The following is a 17,693-nucleotide window of genomic DNA, read 5'->3' as shown; positions in this document are numbered from 1 at the left end:
TTGTGTTCACAGCACCGGCTTTGAAATTAGACTAACTTTGACTAGACGACATTTTCGAGCTGCCACAAATTTATCATGGCCTCCTACTGCATATTATTTTTTATTTTGAAATTTCTCGCCTGAAAAATTGTTTATTATCGAAACCTACTCTGATATCGTCTATCGACAGCTCCTAGTATAAGACTTAACCTAAGACGTGACAGTATAACATGTCAAATTGACATTGCCAAGCAGAATTTTTGACAAATCGCTTAATACGCGCGCTTAATTCACACAACGTAAACACTACAGTTGTTTGGTGATTCAATATTTTGTACGTTGAAGTTTAAATGGTTTATTGAGCAATCTTCTAACCTCCCTGTGGGAGCTGCGCTTGGGTTGCTTTCTGCGTAGTATTTTACGTATTTGAGAGTGTTGTTGTTGTTGTTGTTGTTGATCTAAAATGGTGTACACGTGCCGCCTGTCGGTGTAACGCTTCATCTAATTTATATATACTACACGTACACCGCTGATTTAGTTTAGCGAACAATTAGAATAGCAATGTTTTGTTTTGCTGCCGTTTTAATTATGTATTTTTTGATTTGATATGTACACACTTACGCGAGCATCAATTCGTGCACGCAGCCAACTTCACGTGAGAGTAAAATGTGCGCAGAGCCAACTTCACGGTAGTCAAAAACGTAAACAACGACGAATGGTAAACAATGGATGACAGCGACGAAATGGCTTGCGTCTTAGACGAGCATCTGCTGTCAAACATAAAAAGCAGTGGTAATAATCGCAATAATGACCAGCGAATGGAAGATGAGAATTTAGAAATGGATCTTAAGACTACAGTCGAAGGTCACGCAGATCCGCTGCAGGAAACATCTTCGATGCCATCTAACTTTGCGTGGCTTTTTAATGATGAAGACATTCTGCTTGATGATGCACAGCTCACTGAGGAGGAGGTACAGATACCTGGCAAAGGTCGTGGTAAACGTGGACGGCCTTCAAGCAACGGCGTCAGTTTCTATTCTAGCAGTGGTCACATCTGGAACGTGATGGATCGTGATGTGACTCCTGTACAGGAGGAACTGATGGTTCCTAGGCAGCAAGCTTGCGGTAAAGGGCCGGCAAGATCCGTTTCCAATGCTGTGGAGTCTTGGATGCTATTATTTGACGATGAAATGTTGCGCCTGCTGCTACGCCTGGTTAACGAGCGGATACGCAAGCGAAGAACCAGTAATGCCGCTGAACGGTCCGTAGATCTCACAGAGCTGCGCTCTTGGCTGGGCTTAAGTTATTTGTGTGGCGTGTTTCGTAATGCACAGTACAATGGACCGCTGGGTAGTTAAACAACTATCACGTATAATTTATCCGTTCTCTCACCCTTTCGCTTTTAACAGAAGAGCTCTGGACGCTAGAGTTAGGAAATGCCATCTTCCGTGCCACAATGTCGCTAACACGCTTCGAGTTTATTGCAAATTGCTTAAGCTGCCAGAGTGATAGCAGCTGGAACGATGCACAGCGCCTGTGGCAAAAACTACTTATAAACTGTCGCTCTTATTATGGACCCAGTGGTTGGCTTTGTGTGGATGAGCAGCAGTCTCTTGATAATGTGCTCCTGGCACTCTGCTGTGATGCCAAGACTCTATATATGACCAATGCGTTACTTAGGAAGCCGGAGTTGAAGCCCAATAAGGAGCTGATGCAGCTCATTTGCGATTACAAAACCACAGGTCGAAATGTTACGCTATGCTCGCATTTTGTCAGCGTCAACCATTGCGAACAACTGCTCCAGTGCAATTTAAGTAGTATTTGCACATTGCCCGCCACTTCGTTGGATTTTCCTAAAGCATGGTCGGGTGGAACCCTTATAAACAGCTCTAAGAAACTAACCCAGCAATCTGGCGTAGCATTGCTCAGCTGTGGCTTGAACAGGCAATTAAATGCCTTGCAAACGCAACAGCACACTTTCCAATCCTGCAACCAATTTTTCGAATTGTCTAACAGATATAGTACAGCTTTGTCTCTACCTGCAAGTCTGGCGGGAGCTAAGCCCGGTTTATTCCTGCAGCTGCTGCATTTGATGCTCAATGTGGCAGCTGTTAACGCTTGGATATTACTCCGACTATCGCCAAAAGGCGATGCCAACATGGAACAACGCGACTGCCAGCGCCAGCTGGGACTCTTTTTAACCCAGCAACGTTTACAACGCCGTCTGCATCGTCGGTCTGCGAATACAACGCTTGTTATGCGTTTGCAAATTTGTGAGATTTTGGGTCAGTCTAGCCAGCGGCTGTTGAGTGAAGCCTCGAATGATGCCAAGCACTCGAATGGAGTAGGCGTCATTAGTGTGGCTAATGCCATGTTACCCGAAAGAATCACTTTGGTCAGTCGCTATGGAGATAGGCATCGTCGTTGCAAGCCCTGCGCTCGCAACAAGCGTGAGATTAAAGCGCGTTCTCGTTGCCAACAGTGTCAGGTGCATCGATGTGGCAATCATCTAATCTCACGCTGTTACGAATGCATGGGACTTGCAACGTCGCAGTTACCTGATGGCAACATCAAGGACATTTAAAATTGTCGACATAATATACCCTACGAATAACAATAAAATAGTTAAGCAAAGTATAAAATCCAATAAAATTCCAAGTGAATTATTTTAAACAGAGGGTTAAATCAAAGATTAAACAGTTCGTCTTGGCCCTGAGTAAATATATATTTGGCGGCTTGTTAAAGTGATATTGAATTAATTTTTCAGCCAATGGTTCAGTATGTTCGTGAGCAAGACTAAAAGTGTTAAAGGTATCATAACATTTATTAAAGTTTTAAAGGTATATGTATGTGCATATTGCTGTAATGCAAAAACGGGATGTTTGTTGTTGCTTGATCTTGTGCTCTACAATTACAATTACGGTTGCCTCTAAAATTTGTACTGGAACGATTTTGTCTTGTACTTGGCCGCACTACGATTGCCAGCTGTTGTCTCAAATGGATCGCTTTGATCAAGGAACAGACTAAGGAACTGTTCATTTTGCAGCTCATTCAATGGCATTTCCAGTTCGCTACAGGATTTTACAATTTCAGCACAAGCACGCAGGTCCTTGCGCAAGTCTGTAAAATACAAAAAAATTAGTCATATGCCACCAATACAATGAAATGAAAGTATATAGCCCATACATTGATAGTTGAACAGCAAACTTAGGCAATTACCGCATGCGGTTCGCTGATTGTGCTGCAAAAATACCTCTATTAGACGATGAACGGCATCAATGTTGTGGCGACTCAGGAACGAGGAGCAGAGTGGACTGGCTCTAAAAGATTTATTTTTAAGAATATCGAATATCAATTAAATTGGTGGATGGATGACTCAAATTAGTGTGTACGCACCTGCGATCGACCAGTTGCTGCAGCTCCTTATAATGTTCGAATAGTTCGCCTGCAGATTTTTGATCACAGAACCAATCGCTGGCAAAACACTGTTTCCACACGCACGCCACCACAAAGATGTCCTTGTGCTCTCGGTATATGTCACGGGCGACATCTATTAAGGATATAAGTACTGCTTCGCTTTTCTGAGCCAAAGTCTCCTCAACAATGGTGCGAAACGCAACGCGAATCATTCGTCTGCCCTCGTCTGTATTAAGGCTTCCGCCATAGCCGCGATGCAGCGTCATTAGCGCAACATCTGAGTTGCCGTTGTGCCACAGTGCAATAGCCTTAAACGGAGCCAGATCTGAGTACGTGTTTGCAAAAGGATGCTTCAACTGTCGGCATGTCTCGGCTAGCGATTCCAGCTGCTGCATGCGACCCAATGAGCTCAAATACTTTAGGCAAGAGATGAAAACCTCGTTGCAGGGCAACTGCTGCCAGCGTACGCATTGACGTATTAAATAGAGAAAGTCAACCTTATTCTTGATCTCCAGCGTGGCCAGGAGCAAGTTGTCCAGCTGCGGTTGCGACAGCGATCGTATGTCTAGGCCCAGCTGCGGTGAGCGGAGCGTTTTCAAGTCGCTCATCATACCTTTAGACATCAGGCCGACATTCTGTCCAAAGTTCGCACCGTAATTGGAATCCTCGGCAACGGGCTTCATCAGATTTTCACGCAGCTCCTCCCATTTTTGTGTCTTACGGTTGACCAAATCGTTGGTGAAGCAATCAATGGCATCCAGCTGCGTAGAGGCCTTCCGCTGCTGTCGCTGCGACGCTCCCGGCCAGAGAAACGCGGTGAGGTAGTTTTGAAAACGTTGCAAGCCCTTTGGCGAGCCAGGTGCTACCGTTGTTGTACCGCTGCTGGTCAGGCGCGTTAGCATGGCCATCTCAGAATGCCAGACGCCACTGGCTGTTTAGCAGACCAGGCACACAGACAACACACCTCAGATTGTATAATTGTATTTTCTGTATTTGTTTTTTTCTTTTCGCACACTGTTATACCTTTACACTTATCGATATATATCGAAACATGAGACTATCGATAATGTATTTCTTACTGTTGTAGATGGTGTATATCAAAGATTGTATAATTGTATTTTCTGTATTTGTTTTTTTCTTTTCGCACACTTGTCGACAAAATATGAGACTATCGATAATGTTTTTCTTACTGTTATCGATGGTGTATATCAACACGACAGTTGGTTAGCGCCTCAAAAAATACTTACATTTCAGATTATAAATGAATCACATTAAATTAATCCACAAAGTATGTCATGAAGATGAACCCCCTTAATACAATGAAATTCTGGTGTATGTCAAGTTTTAAATCCTGCAATTAGTAAACATAATACATACGTACTGATATAATGATTTATTGGGGTTTATTTTAAGATTATATGTAATTTTTTATTCATTATAATTAAATTCAGGCTTGAAAGTATATAGATATTTTCATTGCTCTTGTTTCATTTCACAAGAGGTGTGTCAGCCGGTCTGCAAGTCGCTCAACAAACCAATCGATATGATATATATCTGCCCGCTGTTTCAGAGGAACGTATAATTTTCACAACTTGGCCACGCTTCAGTCCAAAGTAGCGCGCGACAGGATCTCCCGCCTGGATCCGCATCAACATGTTCTCTTTTAACTTGTATCTACTTAGTAGCTCTTGTTTATCCTCCGCTGTCATTACCACATGCTCCGGCACTAGCTCGTGCTCTGTAATGTTGATAAGCAGCTCGGACTCCAGAAACTGTTCGAGTATATATTTGGGTGCCATGTCGACCAACGATTGCTTGGCCGATGGAGTCATGCCGCCTTGCACCACGACGATGGCCCTATGTATGTTTTCCTCTTGCATACGGGTACAGTACGTCTTGATGGTTTTGATGCCAATCTTCGGTTCCTCGGGAAAAAAGACAAACATCTGGTCGGTAGGATCGTCGTTGTGGGCCACCAATACGATCAAATCTGAGCGCGACGGGCGCTTGTCACTGGGCTTGTCGCCAAACATTTCCTTAAACTGCTCCAGAGTCTGGTCCAATTCATCCTGGGTCACAAGGTAACCACGATCGTGGCTCAGCTGCATGATAGTCTTGCGTATTCGCCAAAGCTTATAAGTTTCCGCCTCATCATCCATTGTTACTGAAGTTTTTTATTTTTAGTTTTAGTAAATCTGCGAACCACGCCGCATCAGCGTCGATTTAATAGTGACTAGATACGATATATCGAGCGATATGAGAGTGTTGCGCAACGCTTAACATTCAAGATTCACCAACACTTTAATCAGCATTGCCTTGTTTTGAGCGCGCGCTCCTATGAAATTTTAAATGTGGTGGAATATTATCTTAATTATCTATGTTTGTCAGTTAGTTGCCGTGTCGCGAATATTCACTGCTGACTGTCATTGTTGTATAATCTCACGTATTGTATTGAACTCATAATGCACATGAGGTATTTTTGTAATATTTTACGTGTAAAATTCAGTTACCGCCAGACTAAAACACGTACAACATTTTTAGTATTTCAATACCTGTTAATGTTCTGTCCTATTACCTGCGTGCATGAGGAGAGTGATTTTTTAGCTAGTAACTACATTTGTCATTATTATTTTTTAATGTATTATTTACTTCCTTTCTAACTGCTTTTCCAAGCATCCCTATATATATAATGAAATGCCACAGACACATACGGTTGAAACATTTTTTGAGTAATATACAGGGTACCTCTTGGTGGTGACACTCTCACAATGTTCGCGAGGGGCTCACAATAATTTGAAATATCATCGGATGACTTTCGTTTTGGGGCTCCTGGGCACACGTTCACGTTAGCCCTGTCGCCAATGTCACCGCAAATGACTGACAGTTTATCTAATAGAAAATTTTCTGCACGTTGTGTTTCCAAAACACATAGTTTCCCCTATTAACAAATTGTGTGGAAAATATGAATATGAATGTGCACGAATTTTTTATTAATAGGATGCTTATGATATGTACATAAACATAAAAATATTTCTATATTTAAAAACTGTTTGTACTGACTGACTGACTGATTGGCGATCAACGCACAGCCCAAACCGTAATAGCTAGGAAGCTGTATTGTATTCCTGGTTGTACATACATACATGCATGTTTGTTTTGTATATATGCAAACATACATGGCATCGTACATGTATGAATACATGTCCGGATACCTAAATACATGCGCACATACATACATACATAAATATGTACATACACACATACATACAAACACACACACATATGTACATACATACGTACATAAGTAAATATGTACATACATATATACATACACACATACATACACACATATGTACATACATACATACATACATACATACATACATACATACATACATACATACATACATACATACATACATACATACATACATACATACATACATACATACATACATACTTACATACATACATACTTACATACTTACATACTTACATACTTACATACTTACATACTTACATACTTACATACTTACATACTTACATACTTACATACTTACATACTTACATACTTACATACTTACATACTTACATACTTACATACTTACATACTCTACATCCACACACCTACTGCTGCTCCACCGGCCGTCGGAGCCAATGTTTCCTGCCTTGTTGAATTTCAGCAAGGCCTACTTGAATTTTTGAGAATCGAGGAGGAATGCACCTGGAAGAAATTCGTTTTATTTAAATTTGCAGTACAGCGACAAATAGGCTTGGTCTGCTTTTGGTATTAGAAAATAAACATGCATGCATACATATATATATAAATGCATACACTAAAGCACAAACGCCCACACACAAACACACACATACATACACACACATATAAGCTACTTATATGCCTTCGAAGAAAATACTTGTATTATTATACTAGCTGGTATACCCCGGCCTTTCGGGGTATAAAATAAATTCTCTCCAAGATCTTTGAAATTGAATTTGAAACCGATCGGACGGTAAGCTAATTTACCATTTAGATGCTGACGCCATACCATGAACAAAAAGCCAAACCTTATGAAAATCGGATGAGATTTGATCGAGTTATGGGGTGGGAAATGTTGACCTATGTCTATATAGGATATTTGAGGGTACCACTTCCACATGAATTTTGACTAAAAATAATGTTGTCAGATTTAGATGCCAGATTGATCTAGAGGCCAAACCATGCACAAAAAGCCAAACCTTATGAAAATCGGATGAGATTTGCCAGAGTTATGGGGGTGGAGGAGTTGACCTATGTCTATATAGGATATTTGAGGGTACCATTTTCACTTGAATTTTGACTAAAAATAATGTTGTCAGATTTAGATGCCAGATTGATCTAGAGTCCAAACCATGCACAAAAAGCCAAACCTTATGAAAATCGGATGAGATTTGCCAGAGTTATGGGGGTGGAGGAGTTGACCTATGTCTATATAGGATATTTGAGGGTACCATTTCCACATGAATTTTGACTAAAAATAATGTTGTCAGATTTAGATGCCAGATTGATCTAGAGTCCAAACCATGCACAAAAAGCCAAACCTTATGAAAATCGGATGAGATTTGCCAGAGTTATGGGGGTGGGACAGTTGACCTATGTCTATATAGGATATTTGAGGGTACCATTTCCACATGAATTTTGACTAAAAATAATGTTGTCAGTTTTAGATGCCAGATTGATCTAGAGTCCAAACCATGCACAAAAAGCCAAACCTTATGAAAATCGGATGAGATTTGCCAGAGTTATGGAGGTGGGAAAGTTGACCTATGTCTATATAGGATATTTGAGGGTACCATTTTCACTTGAATTTTGACTAAAAATAATGTTGTCAGATTTAGATGCCAGATTGATCTAGAGGCCAAACCATGCACAAAAAGCCAAACCTTATGAAAATCGGATGAGATTTGCCAGAGTTATGGGGGTGGGACAGTTGACCTATGTCTATATAGGATATTTGAGGGTACCATTTTCACTTGAATTTTGACTAAAAATAATGTTGTCAGATTTAGATGCCAGATTGATCTAGAGTCCAAACCATGCACAAAAAGCCAAACCTTATGAAAATCGGATGAGATTTGCCAGAGTTATGGGGGTGGGAAAGTTGACCTATGTCTATATAGGATATTTGAGGGTACCATTTTCACTTGAATTTTGACTAAAAATAATGTTGTCAGATTTAGATGCCAGATTGATCTAGAGTCCAAACCATGCACAAAAAGCCAAACCTTATGAAAATCGGATGAGATTTGCCAGAGTTATGGGGGTGGGAAAGTTGACCTATGTCTATATAGGATATTTGAGGGTACCATTTCCACTTGAATTTTGACTAAAAATAATGTTGTCAGATTTAGATGCCAGATTGATCTAGAGGCCAAACCATGCACAAAAAGCCAAACCTTATGAAAATCGGATGAGATTTGCCAGAGTTATGGGGGTGGGAAAGTTGACCTATGTCTATATAGGATATTTGAGGGTACCATTTTCACTTGAATTTTGACTAAAAATAATGTTGTCAGATTTAGATGCCAGATTGATCTAGAGGCCAAACCATGCACAAAAAGCCAAACCTTATGAAAATCGGATGAGATTTGCCAGAGTTATGGGGGTGGGAAAGTTGACCTATGTCTATATGGGATATTTGAGGGTACCACTTCCACATGAATTTTGACTAAAAATAATGTTGTCAGATTTAGATGCCAGATTGATCTAGAGGCCAAACCCTGCACAAAAAGCCAAACCTTATGAAAATCGGATGAGATTTGCCAGAGTTATGGGGGTGGGAAAGTTGACCTATGTTTATATAGGATATTTGAGGGTACCACATCCACATGAATTTTGACTAAAAATAATTTTGTCAGATTTAGATGCCAGATTGATCTAGAGGCCAAACCATGCACAAAAAGCCAAACCTTATGAAAATCGGATGAGATTTGATCGAGTTATGGGGGTGGAGGAGTTGACCTATGTCTATATAGGATATTTGAGGGTACCATTTTCACTTGAATTTTGACTACAAATAATGTTGTCAGATTTAGATGCCAGATTGATCTAGAGTCCAAACCATGCACAAAAAGCCAAACCTTATGAAAATCGGATGAGATTTGCCAGAGTTATGGGGTGGGAAATGTTGACCTATGTCTATATGGGATATTTGAGGGTACCACTTCCACATGAATTTTGACTAAAAATAATGTTGTCAGATTTAGATGCCAGATTGATCTAGAGGCCAAACCCTGCACAAAAAGCCAAACCTTATGAAAATCGGATGAGATTTGCCAGAGTTATGGGGGTGGGAAAGTTGACCTATGTTTATATAGGATATTTGAGGGTACCACATCCACATGAATTTTGACTAAAAATAATTTTGTCAGATTTAGATGCCAGATTGATCTAGAGGCCAAACCATGCACAAAAAGCCAAACCTTATGAAAATCGGATGAGATTTGATCGAGTTATGGGGGTGGAGGAGTTGACCTATGTCTATATAGGATATTTGAGGGTACCATTTTCACTTGAATTTTGACTACAAATAATGTTGTCAGATTTAGATGCCAGATTGATCTAGAGTCCAAACCATGCACAAAAAGCCAAACCTTATGAAAATCGGATGAGATTTGCCAGAGTTATGGGGGTGGGAAAGTTGACCTATGTCTATATAGGATATTTGAGGGTACCATTTTCACTTGAATTTTGACTAAAAATAATGTTGTCAGATTTAGATGCCAGATTGATCTAGAGTCCAAACCATGCACAAAAAGCCAAACCTTATGAAAATCGGATGAGATTTGCCAGAGTTATGGGGGTGGGACAGTTGACCTATGTCTATATAGGATATTTGAGGGTACCATTTCCACATGAATTTTGACTAAAAATAATGTTGTCAGATTTAGATGCCAGATTGATCTAGAGGCCAGACCATGCACAAAATGCCAAACCTTATGAAAATCGGATGAGATTTGCCAGAGTTATGGGGGTGGAAAAGTTGACCTATGTTTATATAGGATATTTGAGGGTACCATTTCCACATGAATTTTGACTAAAAATAATGTTGTCAGATTTAGATGCCAGATTGATCTAGAGGCCAAACCATGCACAAAAAGCCAAACCTTATGAAAATCGGATGAGATTTTCCAGAGTTATGGGGGTGGGAAAGTTGACCTATGTCTATATAGGATAATAGGGAGTACCATTTTTACTTGAATTTTGACTAAAAATAATGTTGTCAGATTTAGATGCCAGATTTATCTACAGGCCAAACCATGCACAAAAAGCCAAACCTTATGAAAATCGGATGAGATTTTCCAGAGTTATGGGGTGGGAAAGTTGACCTATGTCTATATAGGATAATAGGGAGTACCATTTTCACTTGAATTTTGACTAAAAATAATGTTGTCAGATTTAGATGCCAGATTGATCTAGAGGCCAAACCATGCACAAAAAGCCAAACCTTATGAAAATCGGATGAGTTTTGATATTGACATTTGGTAAAAAAAAAGAAAAAATGAAAGTCTGAATGCATTTTAACCATATTGCTTCCAACACAGTAGATATATAAATGTATGTATAACATATATATACATACGTATGTCCACGCATAAAAAGGTTTGCTGGAAATGCAAATCTAATAAAAATCCACTTTGTAAAAGTATGAAAAATGACGATGAATTTCATTATAAATGCAAAAATATTGTGGGAAACAAGATAAAAGGGCTGCTAAATGCGCCCTGTGGCCGCCCGCGTCGTCATCATCGTCATCGTCATTTTCTTTATCACCATCGGCAGTGGACAGCGTCAGTAAATCTGATCAAAATCATTGATGCGCAAAGCATGAGAAAGCAGCTGCAGCGAAACGTGGAACGTCGAACGTGGTGCATCTTTCAGTCGCATAAAGTTTAAGCTAAGCTGTTGATAACATTGATGATAATGGCGTGGTGGAGTACGAGGGGTACGCGGAGGAGGAAAAAGATAACCGCAGCGATAATGGGCGAAGCCGCAGTCAGGTAAACCGAACGAAGCCAGTCGCCAAGGATAAAGTAGCACGCAGCTCAGGTGCGTGCGCTGCATTAAGAAAATTTGCTTTGACTAGAAATTTACTTTTATACCCTAACTTCGAACAATAGATGAACAAGACTTTGCCACTTAAAATTAATGAATTTCTCTAAATATTCTGGATAGATCTATTTACTAAAAGATTTTGTGAGCATCACATCGAGTGATGAATTTGCTTTAATTTGAAATCTTTGTAGAGGGCATCTTGAAGCCGATACCTGTTGAATAGAGCGAATAGAGAGCTTTAGCAGGTGATGAGCACAGAATAATTCCGCAGAATAGAGAGTGGTGAGGAATGCATAATTATTAGCATGACGCGTTTTGGCGTCTGTGTTCATTGACATTGAGCTAGGCAAATTATGGCAAATGTCTCAGTATCGCAGTTAAATAATCAACATAATCTAAGCATTGCAGTGCTCCTTCCTACCCTGCTTGGCTTTGGAACTGGCACGAAATTATTTGTATAGGAATTTAAATTGAATGTCAGTCTGTTTGTCTGCACAGGACAAAAAAAAAACGAGCTAGTTGAAGTTATCTGCGGGACTCCTTTATGTGTACATATGTACTCGTTTGTCTGTATGTATGTATGTATGTAGAAGAGGTTCTTCTTCTGGTTCGCCTGCTGTAAAATTCCAAATTTGTTTTATTTGATTTCTGTGCTGCTGCTGCTTTCGCTCGTTTTCTTGCTGCATATTTCCCTCTTTTTATGCAAAATATATGCTATAAATGCCACGCCCACCCGCCTACGTTTCGCCTGCTGCCTGTGGGCCGCCTTTATTTGAATATCGTGTCACATGTCGCACGCAGTTAGTTGCCGCCTGTCCCGTCCGTTCGTTGTTATTGTAATTGTTGTAAATGTCGCCAGCGACAATATCACATTTGCATATTTTTGTGCAAACACACGGCGACCCCAAGCACCCCCCCCCCCTCCACCCCCTTCGCCCACACCATTGCGAGTGTGTGTGTGTGCATTTTTACTTAATTTTATTTGTATTGGATTTGCGCTGATGTCTCCTTGAAGCCAGCCCACTTCTCGTAGCTGCTGCTGCTGCTGCGTTTTGGAATTTTGCAATTTTCACAATAAATTTTAATTCAATTTACTGTTAAGTTCATACAACTAAGCGGACGCGGAAGTGCACATTCTGGCATGACAATCGTCCTCCGGCAGCGCCAACTCGACAGATGCATCCTGCAGCTGGAATTGAAATTTGAGCTGGAGAGAGCTGGTTATCTAGATAGAAGATACAGTATGAGCTGCGTTTGACGATTGTTAAACTCTTGAAGTTGGCGCTCTATAAAAGTATTACTAATTAATTAAAAAATAGAGAACAATTAGTAAATATGCTTGTACATTATCTGTTAACCTGTTTAGTAACTCCACTAGCAGTTTTGTTATTCGATTAGGTTCTTTCATACCTAATAGCCACTGTACTGTCGCTTTGCGAATTGTTGTAAGTCTGCTGCCAGAGGCGCTGGCTTTGCAACTAAACTGTCTCAGGGTCCACTGAGTTGGTGCAGTTTATGCGGCACAGCTTCGCTCCAAAGTATGCAATAATTTGCCCATATTATGGTAATGGGCGCCGCGCATGTGCAGCCATTTTGATTTTGATTGTGAGCACACTGATTAGTGCAAAGTGAATTGAATGTGTGTGTGGAGACATAAAACTACTAACAACTACACTCATTTGAATTTGTTATCAAAATTGTCGTTCACAACTCGACTTTAGTTATCCCCCCTTTTTCGAGCAAAGTATAGCCCAAATGGCGAATGCAGCCGAGGAATCCCATCCGGCGTCTGCCCTGTATGTATTTTCGTGGCGTTAATTATAAGCACATATTTGTAAACTTGATGCACTTTTCTCTGGCAGCCATTCCAGGTCTTCGCTGTACATTTACAACCCATACGAGAAACGCACGGTTCTGGTGCCCTTGAAGTAAGCATTGTGTATGGTTTTGGCCTGTTATCGAAGGTAAATGCCTCAGCTACTGATTTGACTCCTGTTTTTCTGCTCCGACAGCAATTTTGATGCATTCATATCCCTGCTCAAGTGTGTGATAGGCACTGGAATTCTGGCCATGCCGCTAGCCATTCGCTACGCGGGCATTGTGGCCGGCGCCCTGCTCTCTGTGTTGCTGATGATTCTGCTTACCTATTGCATCCATTTGCTGGTGTGTATGTGCAGCTATGAATATGCTGCCTATGCACGATCCAATTGGAGTTATTTGCATTTAGCTTTCCCGCATAGATCACTGGCATGACCGAGTGCTGTCGTCGCATCCAAGTGCCGCAGGTATCCATGCCGGAAGCCGTGCGTATTGCCTATGAGCTGGGACCAGGTTGCGTTCATAGCTTTGCTCGCACGGCTGGATTCGTTACCAGTTGTGTTTTGGGTTTTGGCCAGTTTGGTCTCTGCTGCGTTTATATTGTGTTTGTGTCGAAGAATTTTAAAGAAATCGGCGACTATTATCTTAAGGACTATAACGAGCGTTACTACGTGCTTTGCGTCTGTGTGCTTCAGCTGCCATTCATTATGATACGCAAGCTTAAGTTTCTGGTGCCTCTGAATATTATATCAAACATTCTGCTCTATGCGGGATTCTTGTGCATCATGTATTATCTGTTTCGGGGACTGCCCAATCTACAGGAGCGCGAAATGTTTAAGCCACCTACGGACTGGATGATGTTCTTTGGTATTGCAGCCTTCTCGTTAACAGCTGTCGGTTCGGTGCGTAAAATAGTTCGTTTATAAGATATAAAATCAGCTGGGGCTCAAACATACACACAGATGCTTGTCGTGGAAGCCAATATGTCGCATCCAGAAAGCTATCTCGGCTTTTTTGGTGTGCTTAATCTGGCCGTATTCTGCATACTGTTCTCAAATATATTTTTCGGAATCATGGGCTATTGGCGCTACGGAGAGCATGTCGAAGCTAGCATTACGTTGAATATTGCACAAAATGAGGTGTAAGTAGATCGCATTTTTTTTGACTAGTAGAAACTACCAAGAAGTCTACTTTCTTAACATATAATTTCCTCAGCCTTTCTCAACTCATTAAGGCTTCCATTGCATTGGGCATCTTTCTAAGCTATCCACTGAACGGATTTGTTTTCATCACCGTTGTCTTCAGTGACTATGGAACGGGGGGAACGGAGGAGGACATAAACCCCAAGCGTCGTTATGTATTTGAAATCTTGGTGCGCCTCTGCTTTCTATTGTTCACTGGTAGGTCTGACATGGTCTGACATGGCCAGCATTGCTCCAAGTTTCTTCCTTAGGCTTTGTGGCTGCTGTGGTGCCCAATTTGGCCGCATTGACCGAACTGGAAGGTGCATTTTCTCTGTGCAATTTGAATCTGTTATGTCCGGCACTGATTGACATGTTTGTCAACTATGATGTTGGCTATGGTCGACTCCGTTGGAAGCTAATACGTGACATTTTGATAATAATATTAGGTGCTGTCTTCGGTATTGTCGGCTGTACAGTGGCCATACGGCAGCTGGTGGATGACCTTTCGCGACCTCAACAGCACAAAAGTTGATAGCAACAACTTCCTAACCAGTTGTATGGACCAGTTTAATCTTTAGCTGAAGCTCAAGCATGTTTTGGTGGGGTTAAGATTATTTAATTGTTGTCTGGTTGTCTGCTTAGCTTCGTTGGGTTTTAATTATTTGCTGGCCAAGTGTTTGCCGGCGGTTCATCCAAGCTAAGCTAGTGCTATTGTTAAACAGCATTTGTATATAGACTAAATTTGTTGCCTTAAATGTTGCTGGCTTTACTACAGGTTACTCTGTACCAAAAATGAGTACATCAGTAGGGTATAATAAAGTTGTAAGTTGTGCGAAAGTGAAAATACTTGTACATATATTACAGTTTTTACTATTATTAACAATGTAGTGTAGTATGTACAGGCATTAAGTCGAGGGGGCAGCATCTGAATACAATAGAATAATTTCATATAGGACATCTTGCCGTCGAGCACTTGACTCGATTTCTGGTGGAATTAATTAGGCCCCGACTGACCCGGACATACGTAAGCTGATCAATTGCGCAAATCATTTTAAATGAAACGAACTGTAATCAAATGCAGTTAGTCAGTCCAGAGCCGGGTCCTTTGCGATTCTAAAATTGAATTCCTTGCCTCAACGGAGCCCAAATACAAAACTTGCTGGTTAAGTTGGTAGCTCTTGTGGCCCCAGCACAATAAACTAAAAGACAAATACAAATACAAATACAAATACAAATACAACTACAACTACAAATGCGTCGAGACGACCTGCCGCCGTTCTATGCCTGGCAAGTACAGCAAATACATATATATAAATAGGCACAGGAAAAGCAACTGCCGACGCCGACTGTTGACTGTGGCAGTGTAAATAGCACGGCGAGTAAAATACAATAAAAAATAATAAAACAAAAAGAATGCAAGCAACGAAAGGCATGATGCGAAAATAGTGAAGCAGCTCCTCAAGGAACTGCTGCAAGACGACGATTGCGACCACTGCAGCAAATACACAAAACACAATTTCCATTCTTCAAATAGGAATACAAAAAAAAATATATATGTATATAAAAAAAATATAAAAAGAAATCTTGCAACTGCCTGCGACAGGAGCCGGAATGGGCGAGGGCAACAAAGGCCGGGGCTGTTGTCCTCGGGCATGATTTTTGCAGACATGTTGCTTAAAACTTAATTTACAAACGTTTGCAGCGGAGCCTCAGCCTGTGGAAATCAGCTAAACAAGCGCCAACCAAAACGAGATTCGGCCTAGGCAGAGTCGTTTTGCCGCTTACAAACAATTTTCGTATATACATATATAATTTTGTGAGGCCTTGCCCAAAAAAAAATGGCAAGTAGGTTTCTTTTGCCTAGTTGTCAGTACAGCATCATGTTAGTGTCATTATCAAACAATTGCGCGCTGCAAAGTCAGTTAAGGAATCCAAGCCAGACGACAGTCAGCTTGCAAAGTCTACGTCTGCGGATCTCACATGGCCCGTCGGAAAGTTGTTGTTGTTGTTGTCGCACATGCCGGCCCGCAAACAATGCGTGCCACCACAACTTCAGTGAAGTTGAGGAGCCCGAGCCCGGCAGCTCAGTCTTTTCTTCTATTTGACAGTCCTACAGTTGTCTGCCAAAACGTTTCGCAAATTGAAAAATTCCAATTTTAATACAATTATTCGACAAACAGGAACAAAATAAATGCACGACAATTCTGACTAGAACTATATAGTATATTTATAAAACTTAATTTTATTATTTCTCTAATACTTTCTAACCAAATTCAGCACTGTATTTGCAAACAGCGTTTGCCTGTTAAGTGCATTTTTGGCTGTGGTCATTCATTCATTCATTCATTCATTCTTCCACTGTTGACACGTCATCAAGTTGTTGAATTTTTCAGTGCAGACTTCGGCTAGAACAAAAAGCCGCTTTAAAAAAGTAGCTAAATACAATATTAAAAATAGCTAAATCAGCTTAAAATTTCAATTGTTTCCGGCTAAATAAATAGCTGAACAAGCAACACTGAATATAGGAGCTGGTAAAGTAACTGTCTTTATCTGTCTGCTGGGCTCACGCTATTGGTCATAACGCTTTTGATCCCGTTATCTTAGTTTCGATGAAGCGTAGGCGAGAGAGAAAGAGCAATTTAGTCTGTGAGCGTCTGCCTTCTTGATCGGTTAAGTTATTGGCACGTGTACCTAAAGTCGTTTTTATCTCGGCTTAGTGAATTTCCAAGTGTTAAAAGTGCTTAGTTCGTCTGCTAAATTTCCAATATTCAATATACCCTCTGTTCACCGCTTCAGAATATATAAATATCTATCGTTAAAATGAGTGTCGCATTTGCGCTAGGCTTGTTTGCTGAAAATGAATTGGCGCACTTGAGCCGAAAAGGGCGATCCCGTTATCCTCGTTGTGTATTGCGCATGCTTCTTATTTTTCTTGAATTTTTTTTTTATTTTCTCAGAGCAAATGCCGATCCCGTTATCTTAGTTGTGTATTGTGCGTTCTTCTTCTTATTATTATAATTTTTTTTGCTGCATTTTTCGTTTTTTGTGTCATAGCAAATGCCAGCATAGTGTCGGTCAAGTTATTGGTACGTGTACCTAGAGTCGTTTTTATCTCGGCTTAGTGAATGAATGCTTAGTTCGTCTGCCTCTCTACCCTCGGTTCACCGCTTCAGAATATATATGTAAATATTTATCGTTAA

The 17,693-nt window shown here is 40.6% G+C and overlaps 4 protein-coding genes and 1 long non-coding RNA gene across 6 annotated transcripts; 2 read left to right on the top strand and 3 right to left on the bottom strand.

Moving 5' to 3' along the window:
• The first annotated feature begins 87 nt into the window (after nt 1-87).
• On the top strand, nt 88-2,631 carry LOC135430081 (uncharacterized). Its single transcript, XM_064684623.1, has 2 exons — nt 88-1,329; nt 1,389-2,631. Exons 1-2 carry the CDS (start codon nt 705-707, stop codon nt 2,561-2,563), a joined length of 1,800 nt encoding a protein of 599 aa, XP_064540693.1. The 5' UTR covers nt 88-704; the 3' UTR covers nt 2,564-2,631.
• Nucleotides 2,632-2,784: 153 nt separating this feature from the next.
• LOC135430083 (uncharacterized) lies at nt 2,785-4,419 on the bottom strand. Its single transcript, XM_064684629.1, has 3 exons — nt 3,376-4,419; nt 3,166-3,299; nt 2,785-3,099 (listed from the first exon to the last, which is right to left on the bottom strand). Exons 1-3 carry the CDS (start codon nt 4,302-4,304, stop codon nt 2,909-2,911), a joined length of 1,254 nt encoding a protein of 417 aa, XP_064540699.1. The 5' UTR covers nt 4,305-4,419; the 3' UTR covers nt 2,785-2,908.
• Nucleotides 4,420-4,770: 351 nt separating this feature from the next.
• On the bottom strand, nt 4,771-5,623 carry Rpb5 (DNA-directed RNA polymerases I, II, and III subunit Rpb5). The gene has a single exon (XM_064684622.1). It carries the CDS (start codon nt 5,553-5,555, stop codon nt 4,923-4,925), a length of 633 nt encoding a protein of 210 aa, XP_064540692.1. The 5' UTR covers nt 5,556-5,623; the 3' UTR covers nt 4,771-4,922.
• Nucleotides 5,624-12,557: 6,934 nt separating this feature from the next.
• On the bottom strand, nt 12,558-13,344 carry LOC135430098 (uncharacterized). Its single transcript, XR_010436549.1, has 2 exons — nt 12,837-13,344; nt 12,558-12,777 (listed from the first exon to the last, which is right to left on the bottom strand). It is a non-coding gene; the product is annotated as an uncharacterized LOC135430098 (long non-coding RNA).
• polyph (polyphemus) lies at nt 13,129-15,337 on the top strand. Of its 2 annotated transcripts, XM_064684650.1 has the most exons (7): nt 13,129-13,287; nt 13,354-13,419; nt 13,504-13,654; nt 13,732-14,211; nt 14,272-14,450; nt 14,525-14,709; nt 14,763-15,337. In XM_064684650.1, the coding sequence occupies exons 1-7, from the start codon at nt 13,247-13,249 to the stop codon at nt 15,023-15,025; spliced, it is 1,365 nt and encodes a 454-aa protein (XP_064540720.1). In that variant the 5' UTR covers nt 13,129-13,246; the 3' UTR covers nt 15,026-15,337. The 2 variants fall into 2 exon arrangements, with proteins under 2 accessions (XP_064540720.1, XP_064540722.1); XM_064684652.1 differs by lacking the exons at nt 13,129-13,287; nt 13,354-13,419 and having other exon boundaries at nt 13,512-13,654; nt 13,719-14,211.
• The last annotated feature ends 2,356 nt before the right edge of the window (nt 15,338-17,693 follow it).

Source organism: Drosophila montana, unplaced genomic scaffold (assembly GCF_035044405.1).
Source record: "Drosophila montana isolate Dmon_TW-CO22-7 unplaced genomic scaffold, ASM3504440v1 contig_2883_1, whole genome shotgun sequence".
Lineage (NCBI taxonomy): Eukaryota > Metazoa > Arthropoda > Insecta > Diptera > Drosophilidae > Drosophila > Drosophila montana.
This window is presented reverse-complemented; position numbering and strand designations above follow the sequence as displayed.